At 38.9% G+C, this 14,791-nt stretch overlaps 1 protein-coding gene across 4 annotated transcripts in view; it reads right to left on the reverse strand.

Moving 5' to 3' along the window:
• EDAR (ectodysplasin A receptor) overlaps positions 1–14,791 on the reverse strand; it is a 144,301-nt gene that overhangs the window by 14,976 nt on the left and 114,534 nt on the right. For 2 of the 4 annotated variants that reach the window (XM_080573492.1, XM_080573494.1), the window contains exons 6-11: positions 6,549–6,635; positions 5,274–5,402; positions 5,112–5,186; positions 4,809–4,881; positions 3,910–4,069; positions 842–902 (exon numbers count right to left, since the gene is read on the reverse strand). In XM_080573492.1, the coding sequence (XP_080429618.1) occupies positions 842–902; positions 3,910–4,069; positions 4,809–4,881; positions 5,112–5,186; positions 5,274–5,402; positions 6,549–6,635 (585 nt within the window). The remainder of the gene's footprint in view (positions 1–841; positions 903–3,909; positions 4,070–4,808; positions 4,882–5,111; positions 5,187–5,273; positions 5,403–6,548; positions 6,636–14,791) is intronic. The other 2 variants (XM_080573495.1, XM_080573493.1) reach the window with 1 other exon arrangement.

Below are 14,791 nucleotides of genomic sequence, written 5' to 3' on the forward strand. Positions count from 1 at the left end.
GGGGAAAAAGCTATTTTTTTCCTGGACTTTTTTTTTCTATGTACTACTGGTCACAGAATAGAGGAGAGAATCAGCTACTGTGTTTTTTTTTCTGAAAACAGTCTTTTGCTTCTGTAGTTTTCGTGCTTCATACCCCACAGCAGCAATTTGGTGGGAAATGGAGCTCCCTGAACCATAGAAAACTCACACAGGTATGTGCACACCAAGTGTGTGGGGAAAAAAAAAAAAAAAAAATAAAGGTAAAAGCAGTCTTGTCCTTGTCCTTTGTTCTGCAGGAAAATTAATTCATGTCCCTTCTGCCGAAACACTTCAGCTAGTCAAGTGCTGAAGACACTTAAAACACTGACCTACTTGGAAACCCCACTTGTTGTGAGAAGTAGGACACAATTAAAGAAGCAGAGTACGTCGAGACTTTTGTCTGAAACACAGTTCTGATCCTCCGCAAATCACACTTTCGTACCTGGAACTAATTTATACCTGTTATCCACCTCACTAAAGAGACCAAGCAAGCAGGTTTCCTCTAGATGAAGAACGTGAGAGTGCTTCTCCACCGCTTCGATGTCCAAGCATGACCCAGCACTACCCCTGCTGCGCTCCAGAGGAAGGAAGCCCATGCACACATCTGGCGAGAAGCTGTGGTGTGCAAACCCAGCCTGGACATCTCTGAAATCGGGGCACCATGATGCTTCCTAGCAGGTGAGTACAAATCTGCTTCCAGATTTGCACTTCCTTTCCATGAAGTTCTCCTTTCCACAGGAACACAGAGGGATTTCTATTTTATAGCAAACAGCTCTGATCCAGTTTTCTGCTGCTAGTATAGGTGCAAGTTTTGTGCACTCACCTTCTGCAACGTCGCATACGTTAGCATACACATCAAGTATCTTTTTCCTTCGACTTTGAATCTGAAAGAGAAGAGTGTTATTGAATTATTATTTTTTTCAGTCACATGAGTAAACAATTGGCAGAGAGCAGTACAAAACCTCTGGGAGATCCTAATTTCATGGCTCAAGGGATTATCGTATAACATCCTGAAGGGTCTCTTTTGAAGCCTCGTAGAGCAGGACACAGCAAGTCAGAGAAGAGTAAACATATTTCTGCTTTTGCTTTCCACTGTTAGAGATCTTTTTTTTTTCCATCTTTTTATCTTCTTTTCAGATCATTGACTTTTCTGCTCTAAATGTTTTTGTATTTTATTTCTTTTTCGGACTGAAGTGAACTCCTGACAATGAGAACAAATTCAATACCACACATGCAAGCAATTAATGCAGGGATTCCCAGGTAAACCAGGACAGGACTGGCCATGGGGAATTAAATTCAGACTGGAATTGCCTTCTTCCAATAATGTAAGAGGGCTGTAGAGAAGGGGATCTTCTTTTCTGTCACTTGACATAGAGCTGCTTGCTGCATTACAGATTAATTATATATTTTCTTCCATGATGTATTGCCTGAATGAATCCAAAGGATTTTACAGATAGATAAAAAAAATCAGTGACACTTTAGACAGGGAAAATCTGAGGTCCAGGGTGCTGCCGTCATTTTTGACAAGAAGGAGGCTCAGACTGAAAACCCTGACATTTTCCAAGCTGAAAATGGACATTTTGATGCGGTTTCACTTAGCAAATATATTCTCAAGGTTTGGCCTTGGATTCAATGCAGATTGAAAACAAATGTCAAAATGTCATGAGTTCTCAAGGACTGGAATTGTCATCTCTCCGCCAGCTCTCATTAGGACTGAGGTTTCTGAAAAGCTGTCATTTTGGTAGGACTCTAGTATTATCTCCACAAATTCACCACTTTTCACTGCAAAACAGAATGAAGAAAGCTCACTCTTGGTTTTTGTTTTTTTTTTTTTTTATTATTTTTATTTTTGAATTATTTTCCTCATTTTATTTGGTCTCTAAAGGACAGGGCACATCAATTACTTGGATTAACAGACTTGCAGCTGGAGACAGCAAACTGGCTGCTCCACCCGACGCCTGTCTCACAGCATGCTGTATTGCAGGGAAATGCAATGCAGACACTGGCTGTTGTTCACATATCCTTGGTATAATTTACATTAATCTTTGGGATGCTACTGTACACTTGGATTAGCTGTTTCAGAACCTTACAGATCTTTTTTTTTTTCCCCATGGGATTTATTAAAATTCCTCTTAAGACAACAATTAGATACCTATTTTCATTCTCCCCTCATTTTTAGGACAAAGAGGGAGGTTAAAGAATTCCAAGCCCAAAGAGAATTACACAGGGTGATTTTCTTTTTTTGTCTGAGCCAGAAGATGGAAATTTGTAAAGCTTATGCTGGAAGAAGCAGGTAAATGTGGGTCTGATGGTTCTGTGTGGTAGCTCATTCCATAATGGTTTTTGTTTTAACCAGGAAAGAGCAGCCTTGGAAAAGAACAGGCCTTTAACTTTCTCCACCCCTCTCCAGCAGCTCCTTGATACTTTTTCCAGTACTAGAAATGTTATTTAATCTCTAGCCTCAAGCAAAGTACTGCTTTTCTAACTTCTGGCAACTGGCTTAGTTGTGAAATCTTAGGTACAGAGTGGGGGATCTTGATGCAATCTGCACTTTCATTGAAAACTTTGTCTTCAGCCTTGTCAGCAGGCTTCAGTCCATTAGCAGTATGTTAGGATGGCAGGTCTGGGAGACATAGCATAGCTCATGCTTCAGATGTGCTTATGAACTATCTAAACTACTCAGGAGAATGTATTTACTATATATTGTCTTTAGAGACAATTATTTTCTTATTAAAAGTTCTAATTTCATGCTTACCCAACTTGTGTTATCCAATTTCAAGCAAGTGCATGCAGAAGTGTGATAAAGTTGGATATATACAGAGACCTCAGACAACTGAATTTTAAAATATGAACATTGGAGTAGTAAGTTATTTTCAGATAGTCATAACTGGTTACAAGTAGAAAAACATCTTTCTTGGACACTTTGAGTGTCTGGTCTCAGCTGAAAAACGAGCGATTATTAGAAAGTTTAGGCTGAACCATCCCCACAAAGTAAAACATGCAAACATGAAAAGCTGCATTTTCAAACCTTTTTTATTCTTAAAAAAAAAGAAAAGGATGGTATTAATGATGCATTTTTGTCCTAGCTATTGCCAATTTTAATTATTTTTGAAGTTCTAAAACATAAAAAATATCTGAGCAGACACTTTCTTTTTAAGGAAACATTCATTTTAATATAAACTAAATAGTTGTGTGGGTGAGGGAGTGCCTTAGCGATGCCTTGAAATAGTCTAAGTGAGATAAAATGCCCTGAGCAATACATTTCAGCAGGAAGAAATGAAGGCCTTCCACAGCAAAACAGTGCATTTATGTTGTCCGTCAGAGCACAGGAATGACCTTCAAAACACATAGGTATTTTTGAAATGTAAAAAAAACCCGACAACAAGCACAACACTGGATATCGTTGAAAATTCAATGGCATAGAAATACCAATGCTTCTGAGTTAAGACAGGCAGATGTTGTATGAATCCATCTGTGCTGTTACATTATTTTATTTTCCTGTAGTACATGTAGCTTTGGGGTTAATTATATTAGCATTAGCTATATTGGTGAGTTGCAGTTTGTTTTTTGTTTCTTCAGACTATAAAACATAATTCTCTAAAAAAGCAAAGCTATTACTCTTGTAGCAATCTGCTTTTCAGCACTGGGTAGTATATACACATGCACAGACACTCTTAAATATTGAAGGAATGTTATATGCAAATCATATGCAAATGAGACTGTAATAAAATTAATTGTAGAAACTCTCTTGTAACTTGTAAATTAGTCCTGTCTGCATTACAATGCATTTTGTGGTGATAGTTTGTAAATTGTTTTCTTAAAAAAATCAAACAAAACCATAAAACAATACAGAAAACAACTGTCAATTTTTAAATCTCAAAGTAGCCTTACCCCAGTCGATTTATTGTTTGTAGAAGATTTATCTCTGGCCAAATGCACTAAAGATAACAAGCATCTCTCTGGAGTCCCTTGCTTGTCAACTGCAGCTTCTTCATCACTATCCATGCTACGACTTAAAAGTCGTTCATTCTCAGAAGATGCATCGTTTTCACTGTAAAATGAAGGATAAGGTTATCTTAGTGATGCTTCTTGTGGTTTGACTCCAATTATTTCCTTTTTGCTATCCCAGAGTAATGGAATAAAAATGTTTTCAATTTTTTAAAATGCCTTTCCCCTGAAATCCTGTGAATGTAACCACATCCACCTACAGAGGATATATGTTCAGTGCTCACCAAGCTGCACAATCATGCTCATCTTGCAAGAATCCCTTCATAGAAGTATTTTCCACTGGGGACAGTGTTTACCTCACTGGAGTTGTGTTATCCAGCCAGGTTTGGCTGCCGGGAAAGGAAAACTATCATGTGGTGCCACCCAGATGATGCTATAGACAAGGGATTCCCTTAAGGCCTGGAGCAGTTATTTCTGCACCTCCTGGCTGAAAGTGAGTGGGGACCTTACCAAGGCATGTGTGTGTAAGTGAGACTCAAGTCCCCTGAATGGACCTCACAAAAGAGGAGACAGCCCTGAGAACTGATAAACTGGTCACAGGTACTAACAAACAGCTCAAGGTAATATTTTAACACATGGTGGCTGTGATCACCTCTTCCAGAAACTCTATTACCTGTGGCTGTCCCATTGACACGTTATTCCTTGGTCCACTAGACTTGAAATTTTGGTGCAAATTATTTCTGCTTTGTTCTCAATGGATTCCTCTGTACCAGGATGAGTGGTGACTATGTCCCTTCTCCACTTCAGTCAAAGGTATGGAAGTATGTTTATTTTTTGCTTACCTTTTAGCAGCCTTAGCTGGAGTTGCTGTAAGCTTTTCAAACTCTTCTTTCTCAGAGAATATCACAACATTATCTGCAGATAAACAGAAATTTAAATTGGCAATGAGTATCCAAACTGATGTTTTGTCTCTGCTTTAGCTATTGCTATCAGAGGATGAAGTGGCATTCTGGAAGTACAAAAGCTATTATACACAATCATTTTGCAAATGAATGGGGGAATTGTAATTAAGAGGAATGCACTAATTGCACTTAAGCTCAACGTTAGAAAAAGGATAGAAAAAGCAAAATTAAAGCAACTTATACCTTGCACTTCTTTCTTCTCTTCTTGTGTATTAGCCTGAGCTTCAACATTTTTTACTGAGTGGCTCTTGCAACAGGCTAGAATGTAAAGATACAACAGTAATTATTCTCAGAAGCTATCTAAAAATAGCATTTGCTGCTAAAATTTGTTATGCTGAAAATTACCTTGAGCAGAAGGTTTTGTTTTCACAATGTAAAACATGATGATGAGGACAATGGCAATAGCCATTATGAATATAGTAGACATTGCAATTATAAGAGCTGTAGCCAGATGTCCTTGTCCTGAAAGGTCTGCTGGAAAAGCAAGGAAATATTTTGTAAAGAAGCAACTCTTCAGATCAGAGAATAGTTAATAGTTTAGTCTGCTCTACACTTATATTTTACATACTCATTTATTTGATCTGAGTCCTGATTACTTGTTAATCATTGCAAAACTAAGTGCTACTTCTCAAATGCAAACTAATGAATAGGCTTTCAAAACAGTGACATTTATGCTGCAAGAACTAGTTATCAGTATTCATAAAAAATACCTGATTGCATGACCATCCAAATATGTATGAAATTGTATTATCTGCTAATAATATAAGAAGCTATATGTACGCAGGAGTAGCAGCCTTCAAAAAAGTGAATTCTTGGAAACAGCATCAAAAAGAAAGAAAAACAAATAAAGAATAAATGGGACAAGAACTAAAAGTACTTGATAACTATGGCTGCCTCAAAAGCTTTGCAATAAGAAGCAGAACACAATGCACATGCGGAATAAGTGTGTTTTTTTTTTTTTTTTTTTTTTTTTTTCTAACAGACTTACAGCATGGATGCAGGGTGAATTTAAAATAAGGTATGTGAAAAGGTAGAAGCAGAATTTCAGTGAACAGCTATTAGAATTGAAAAGTCATGAAAGGATGCAGAAAATGACAGATATGTTAAAATGCATGAAAACTAACTTTTCTGAAAACACAATCCTCAAGATCTTGTTTACAGACAAAATCAGGTCAGTACCTCAGTAACTGTGTCCTTCCTGCTGTGTGTTCTGTTCTCACGTTCAAATATTTTAAAAAACTAATAATTATACTGGAGAACGGTTTATGTTAGCTCAATGAGAGACTGACTACATTTGTGTATTAAATTATTTTCACCAGTCTAAGCTAGGCTTTGCTGAGGCATAATGTGGTATCTGTATGGCTGCACATAATCAGCTAATTCATTGCTGGCATTACCCAGTACAGTCCAAGACTATTTTAAGTCCATTCTTCTGAAACAGGAGTGTTGATTAACCAAGGACTAAAAAATCATTCTGAAATGTTTTTAATAGCAGTTTTAGAAATCCCTAAAAAGAGTGGCAATGAAATTCACGATAGATATTATCAGTTCAGTTGCACTTTGTTGATGTTATTTTTAAGACCACCAGTGGCTACATTAAATTTATGGATGCCTTCTTACCTTTGTGAGCATGCTGGTAAGGTGAAAAAGTACTTGTGCCAGATGTGCTCGGGAAAATGGCCGAAATACCAGAGGTAGCCCCTGCACCTGCAATACAAACAGAAATGCCATAAACTTCCACAGTCATTTCATCTCTTCACAGCGGTATCTTGGCCCAGGTAAACAGCCTTGCCTTAGCTTGATTGCATTTCCTGTTCATTAGCAAAGAACCCATGAATTCACTGTGGCTTTTTGAAATGTCACTAATCCCAGTGTGCGTGGCTGGCTTGTTGAAAATTGTGTTTAGAATACATTTTTGCATAGCATCTAGAGGGAGGGGAAGAAATCAAAGCTCGTAAACTGTTATGAACTTAAAAGAAACTCATCAAATTAGTGCTTCTGACAGATATCCTTCACTATAGCAAGGCCACCATGAAAATCTGATGTTAAACAAACCTTCATGACCCCAAAGAAAAACCTAGGAAAGGTGACAAACAAGAATGTTGAATGCCTTTCTGTTTCACGGAGCTGTACCATAGAAGGAAATAATATAATTTCTGCAGTCTAGCTGGATAACATGTTTCTTTTGATTTCTCCTGTCAGTCCAGTCCAAATCTATATCCTGAGTTAGAGGAGGGAATCTACAAAAACAGTGAAAAGAAGAACGTAAAGGACTTCTTCATGCTAACAGAGTGAGATTGTCCAGTAGGGATTTTCCACGTCTAAATTCTACAGCTAAGTTTAAAAGTAGTTTATATTTTTATTAATCTTTCAGGTGGTGTCTTACACCAGATTTTCAAAGCAGTAAACCAAGTCATAAACTAATGTCTTTTCACAGTACTAGACAATACTGAATGTTATTGGAAATAAGGTTGTTGATCTGAGTGCTATATTAAAATACAGATGGTGCTGAAATAGAGTTCCAAAAGAGGCATAAAAACATTGGGGTTGGAAGAAAACCTTCTCTTGTGTCTCAAGTCATTTTTCACATAATTGGTAAGCAGGTTGTGCAAACAGCTACCATTGACAGCAACTGAAAACCATCTTCTAGCTGGGAGGGGGGGAAGCAATCCCTCCTGCTTTATATTAGCTGCGCATGGAAAAAGTCCAGCGATGATAATTAAATTCAGCAGACCCAAGGCCAGAAGACTGTCCCAGTCACCTGGTGAGGTACACAGAGCACATGGCTCGACAAGCTGGTGAGGCAGCTAGAGTAGCTGGGAACTCACCAAGCCATTATCTTGACCTAGTAAAGAAATTCAACCCACTAGGTAAAGTTGACAGGAAATTAAGTGGCCTGGAATGGTCTGAGAAATGTTCCGTGGTTAAGAACAAAGAAATAGACATGCTCTTCAAATTAAGACAAACGTTTTCTAAAAAAAAAAAAAAAACAGAAAAAGTATTACCTAACATAAAACATGGCTGCATGTAGTGAATAAGAAATGTACGCTCCTTAAGTGGCCACAAAGTATGAGTTGCAGATGTTTTCAAACGAGATTTTCTTTAACAATGGTAAAATTTCTTTCAAACTTCATTTCTTCGAAGGAAACGGAATCATTTATTATAATTGCTTTTTGAAACTGAAGAAGTGTTTTCATGAAATTTTAAATATACTAATTTGTTAATTCAGATGCTTTTAGTATTATTCAAATGACAGGCAGATTATGTAAATCATGACTCTGGGTTCTTCTCTGTGACAAACTTAGTTCTAGGAAGAATTACTCACAAGCTCCAGAACCTGCAATTTAGCAGTGGAGCATCTACGTATCAGTGGGTGAAGAGGTCATCTGCGTATAGTGGAGTTAATAACAGATAAATTTTCAGTAATTCTTCATAAAACTGAAATGAATCACCCTTGGTCTCAACCCATCTATTTACTCATCCCAGCTGGACAATGGAAGAAATCTAGGAAATGGCCATTGTTGTAGCCAGAGACATGTCTGTACTTTCATGTCCCCGGCTACCAGGCTTTTGCCTCTTCTTGCCACCTCCCCCGGCAAACCTAATTACAGACAATTGCAATTCTGTGCAATTCTTGCAAGCTGCAACAAGTCAACAATAGCTTTTCTTCCACTGCCTTTCAATTAACACAGGCAAACTGCTCTGCTTTGTCTGCTTGCAGTTTATCTAACAAGCTTGAGCTCGTCTCCTTTATAAACAAGTTTTATCGCACTCTCTTTTCCTTCACTTCAAACATGTATTAATTGTATTTCTGTCTAATCAATCCTGTAGTCACTTGGTATTTTTAGCTTATTAGGTATTGCTAGCAATGTTTTTCATCTGTGGAAGGAAGGAGAGCCAAGGTGGGAAGTCATGCAGCAGCACAAAACAGGAGAGGTAATGGGGAAGGTCATCTGGTCCTCATTCGGCGTCATTGCCACACTTCACCCAGTTCTACCCCACATCAGGATACAGCCTCTTTCCCACCCCAAACACAAGCTGGAGCCTCTCCAGTGCACAAGGGTGAGCACCTTCAGCTTCGGAAGAGCTTACGTGCAGAATTTTCCTTTGCTTACATGGGAATGGGACTACGTCGTTTGTTCTGTGCTACGTATCACGGCAAGATCTGGGTTGATGCTACAACACGATGGCCTTTTACATATGCCTATGTGGGAGTTAGTCATTATGCATATTTTAAGCCTATTATCAAATTTAATAATTTGGCTTATTCATTATGAGCCAAGATAGTTCTTTAGATGTGGCTTAGAAGCAAGCGCCAATTAATGCACCTGCACTACAAGGGGAACCAAATATGCCAGCTTCTGCAGAATTTCAGTTCATGGCATTTATATAGGCAAAAAGAAACAAAACTTGTAGTTGTTCCTTTTTCCCGGTCCGGCAGCACACCATGACTCCAATGTCAGTTGTTCCTATGTGTATCCAGTTTTGCATCTAGATCACATTATTAATTCTGGTTCCAATATAGATGACACTTACATAATCTACAAAGACTTAGATACAGCTCAGAAAGAGACATCCTAAAGTGCTAGAGTGCAACATATGGAAACAACTCTGTTTTAAGCACAAAAAAAAAAAAAAGACTGATGGCTGTAATATAGCTGTGCAAAAGAGTGGTTTATATTCCTAGACACCTGTAAGTAATATTGTAGGAATGCGATAAAGACATTAAGAAAGATGGTTATCACTGAAGCTTTGTCAGTTTTTGCATTAGAAATAGTTTTATTAAAAAAAAAATGGCAGCCTTTTTTTTGTTTTGTTTTGTTTTGTTTTGAACTCAAAAGATAGCTTTAACTTAAATTGCCATGCAGCCAGCCTTTTGTCCCCCTAGTGAAGAAATGCAGGGCAGTAAAATAATATTTTCATTTTAAAGATCCGTTCTGCTGTGTGTGACAGGACCGTTGCAGTTGTTTGTGTATCTCAAGGCAGATTTACAGTAAGAAGGGATGAATGAAACTGCCAGATCTGTGGGAGGAGGAGGGCGCAGGGAGGGGAGGTTTTGCCAACATGCCCTCTCACAAGTGTTTGCACCTGAACGAAATCTGGTGCAGTAGGAGACCATATGTGTGTCTGACTTACACTGCTGTAGGTGTCAGCTTACTGGTCCCAGCAGAGCAGTGCTGCTCATAGCTAGCAACAGCTTTTTTTTGGTGAAGTTTATTTAATACTTAATGACAGATTATAAAAATACACAAAGTGTGTACGCAACAGACTATCAGAGTGATCCCAAAATAAGAAGTGTTTTAAAAATGTCTTTACGCGTGTATGTGTTTGCTTCTTGCTACTGAGAGCAGCTCGCTTTCTCCTGATGAATCCCTCTCCTCACAGCCACGGTCCATTTATGAATGGCAATCCATACTCGTTACTGCCAGCCGAGCTGTGCCTGCAGCCACTGTGACCATTTTGAAGGAGTGAAGTAAGATAAAGCACACACTGAAATAAATAACTAGCAGCCTGAAATATGAGCTGAAAAATATATTATATTTAGTCGAAATTCGATAAAGGTAGAAAGTTTATGCCTGACAAAGTAATCGGAAACTAGATTATAACGGAACCTAGTTATAAATAAAGACCTAGATGTTTTGAAAGTGCCGGTCAGAATGTTCAAATTAATGTAAATCTCTATTCAGATATGTACATGAAAGGTTTACTTTCAAACCTAAGCTAACAACACTTCATATCGAAGCCCTGTACACTTGGAAAGTCATGGAAGCTGAAGCAGCTGTCAAAATCAAGCTACTTTTTAAGGCATCTACATATGAATTTAGCAATCAAACATCAGCCAACTCTAAAAATATTGCAAATCACTAATAACGGAGAATATCCCAGACAGTGGAAGACTTTTTGACTGCTTCTGATTTTACTGTCTGTTATTTTCAGGAGACATACAGAACACTATAAGGCAGGTCACTCTAATATTTACTGTAGCTGCAGGTACATATTTCAGCAAGTTTAGGTATTTTTTAAATCAGGAAGAATGAGAAGCAAATCAATTCTCTAGTGTGAGCCCTCTACAAATTTGGATAGCAAAATTCCTCCAATCTTAAATTTTAGATCTGGTCATTCTCACTGCAAGTAACCACTGCTGCTCAGACACCTAAAAATAAATGCTTTATGCTGCCATGCTCTCTGTAATGTCTTTAACTGTTTCATTTCTCTCTCCTTTTATTTTGCTGGGAAGTGGTGTGATTGTAGGCTGTGTGGCCTTAGCCTGACAATTTATTTACAACTATTGCAGTTTTGTTTAGAATTCACTGAGAGCTTTAATTGCATGGTACTGGTATGTCATAAATACATGCAGCATGAATTAAACTGAGCTCTGGGAATTAAGTGTTGCCATCTCCTTCTCTGTGCAACACAAAGGGAATAACAGCAGTATAGACCCTGCTGAAAGGGACCCTGAGCAGGGACCCCGAGGAGTTCTTCTCTCATATGCCCCTGTGCATTGGTGGCCAGTTTGTGCAGGTGGTGAAATGCTGTGGCCCTGCAGGTTTGCAGCAGGCTTGTGAGGCAGGACAGAGCAATGCTACAGGCACCTGCAGCTTCTCCCAGGGTTTGTGGTCCTCCAAAGTCCTCAGAGCTTTCAGGTGAGCTGCGGTGTGCCCAGATTACATCCTGCGTGATACGTGGGCCCAGCTTTCCCAGCAGTTCAAGAGAGCAAACCCCGTGCTTGATCCTCAGATCGCTCCCCTTTAAGGTTTATGGCTGAGGCTGGCCAATTTTGTCCTAATATTAGGTTCCTCTCCTAATATAGACAAGCCCTGAGGGGATGAGAATAAGGCCATACCACCAGTGAACAATAAAGCACTGCCTTCAACATTTCTCCCATTCCACATGTGAAGAGGAATGGGGTGTTCAGAGATCAAACAACTCAAAAAAAAAAAAAAAAGTTTGTTAGCTCCAGCTAACAAGCTTATTCATTTGTAAGCATAATTTGAAACAGAAGGAAAATGTCCTGATGTTGATCATATTACAAAAGGACAAAACTGGCAAGGAAAGAAAATTAGTGATATTAAAAAGAATGGGGAGTTAAAATGAAAACCTATGGAATTATTATTTTTCACTAACACAAGTGCTTTTGGCATTAGGCTCGTTTGTGTTAAACATTTCAGTTAAGGAGTCTGATCTCTCAGTCTTGAGCACATGGGTATAGCAGTGACCACTGATTAGAGCTTGTCTGAGATGTCAGCCTGTTAGTAAATTGTTCTCTCTCATCTGTTTGGTTGTTTTTGAAGTTCTAATGAGACAACAATAAAAATAATCTTTTATGTTTCCAGATGCCATTCACTCTTTGGTAATTCAAAAATAACTTGACTACCATTGTTTTCCTTTGTTGTTCTTATTTTTTTTTTTTAATTTTGCTAAGCCATCATTGGCATATGTTAGATTTAAAAACTTACACAGGTTAATTATTGCAACCATTTTCATGTCTATAGCCAGGAAAAAAGAAAAGGGGAATTAACAATATTTTGCATCCATGCACACATAAGAATGCATAGAGGAAGAAAACCCTCAATCCATTGCTGAAATTCCCTAGACTGATAATTTGTGAGTGGAAAAGTATTTGCATATTTGATGTAATTGTGTAAATACAACTTCAAAATACAATGTTCTTCAAGTTTTTGTAATGAGGTTTGATTTTGTTTTCCTCTATCAGTTTTGAGCTGGAATGGCAAATATCAAAGTTTGAGCAGAGGAGCAGAGTTATAAAATGGTTGAGAACTGCAGCTGTGCAAAGATAAAATCTCTTCTAGCAGTGGCTGTACCTCTCTGCCAGATAAATTCTGTGTAGCTTAAATCTTCTGTCTTTTGCACTGGATAAAAGAAAACAAAACAAAACAAAGAAACAACCCTACATATTCAGAGGCCTCAACTGACTCCAATGCCAGAGCTGTTGACAGCAAAGCCAGCACCATTAACTGTGGGAAGCCACATCTTAAAGTGGTTTGGTGCTCACTACCTGCAGTGCATCATCCCCCAATTTGCATAGGAAACCTGCATCCAGTAGCTGCCTCCCTTACTCTCTGCAATGCTGCTAGTTGTCACTGAGGTAGCATATCCCAGTTTAGCACTGGCAAGGGTCACTGATGGCTCATGCTCTCCTTCACAGGCAGCTGAAGGTCTCACATCTTTGATGTTTTGGCGTTGTGCCCCTCTGGCCTTAGCAAGCCAGGCCTGAGGCTTCTACACATTAAAAATGAGGGTCCCAAAGTCTTACACATAGGCATTTCACAGTGCCCAGGAGATGAATAATCACAATCTTTATGGCGATGTTGACTCCTTTCAAGAGACAAACTCTTTTCCAAGAAAGAAAAAGCTTTCCTCTCAAATAACTAGGGATAGGACTAGAGGGAATGGCCTCAAGTTGCACTGGGGAGGTTCAGGTTGGAAGTGAGGAGACATTTCTTCTCAGAAAGAGCAGTCAGGCACTGGGACGGGTTGCCCAGGGAAGTGGTGGAGTCACCGTCCCTGGGGGTGTTCAAGGAAAGGTTGTACGTGGTGCTTAGGGACATGGTTTAGTGGTGACATTGGTGGTAGGGGGGTGGTTGGACCAGATGATCTTGGAGGTCTTTTCCAACCCTAATGATTCTGTGATTCTGTAGCACACATCCTCATGCCTATGTAAGCACACTCCCTGCCCTCTACAAGCACTTTTCCCACAAGCCACCACTGAATACTGACATCTCTCAAAGACCACAGAGAATTATTGCTTTTATCCTTCACTCCAGAGAGAGATTTTCAACGCTGCAATCTGGTGACATGTTTATCTCAATTAAATATCTGACCTATACACAAAATCTCCCTCTCCTCCCCCCGTGATCCATGGTACTTGTGCTATTTATATCTAAGTCACTTGAGAAGAAAAAGTAAAGGTGACACAGGCTCATCGGGGAATCTCTTTCTCACTTTCCATATTCTTTACACTACTGTTTCCAGATGCTGGGACACAGGGCGTTCATCTTGTTTCCTCAGCCATTTCAAGGTTTATTGACTGTTTAGGAGATGAAAGTTGCACAGCAGGCTCTTGGAGTTGAAAGTTATTTGTTTACCCTTTGATCAAAACCAAATACTTTTCTGCCAGATAAAATGTACAGTCAGGCAAAGTCTTTGAGTAGGTTTCCCTGCAGCAGCGCACATACCCAGCTTAGTTTGTGCTCTGTGGCCCTGTGTAACACGGAGGCCAGGCGAGGTATTTTTGCAGCTAAGGAAAAGACCACTGTCTTTCAGTCCCGGCTCAAACCTAATGAAGGCCTAAAATGGGATTTGTCTGCCCTATTTTTTTTTCTTCATCTAGAAGAGAAGTATTAAAGCCAGAACTTGTCACAACCAGCTTCCTACTTTGAAGTAATTTGCCACCCTTGTTTCCTTGCCATCTTTTGGGTCAACTCTCTCCAGTTATGTGCCATACAGAGGAGTATTTGGATAAAAGGCAGCTCTGGGGAGCAGCACCCTGGCAAGATTTTAGACATCATGAACCACATTATCTGAGATTAGTGATTTGAGGGATTTGGATTTTCAGAACCTTTCTGACCCATTGAACAATTGTAATCAAATGTTTGGTTTCACGGACCTGATTAAAATGGTTATGTTTACTCTTTGTACGGCTAACATTTTCTACATTAATATTCAGTCAGTTTGTAGGTTGCCTAAATTCCTCCCAAAGATAGTATATTTATTCTTGTGTTTATGAAGTTAAAAATGCATGTGGTTAATCCCTTGTGTAATTGACACTTTTCTCGCAAAAGTAAACACATTATATGTAGTATCTGCCAGATATCCTGCAAAAGACAAAGATTTGTTTTTGG

The sequence above is a fragment of the Anser brachyrhynchus genome (assembly GCF_964034855.1).
Source record: "Anser brachyrhynchus genome assembly, chromosome: 1".
Classification (NCBI taxonomy): Eukaryota; Metazoa; Chordata; class Aves; order Anseriformes; family Anatidae; genus Anser; species Anser brachyrhynchus.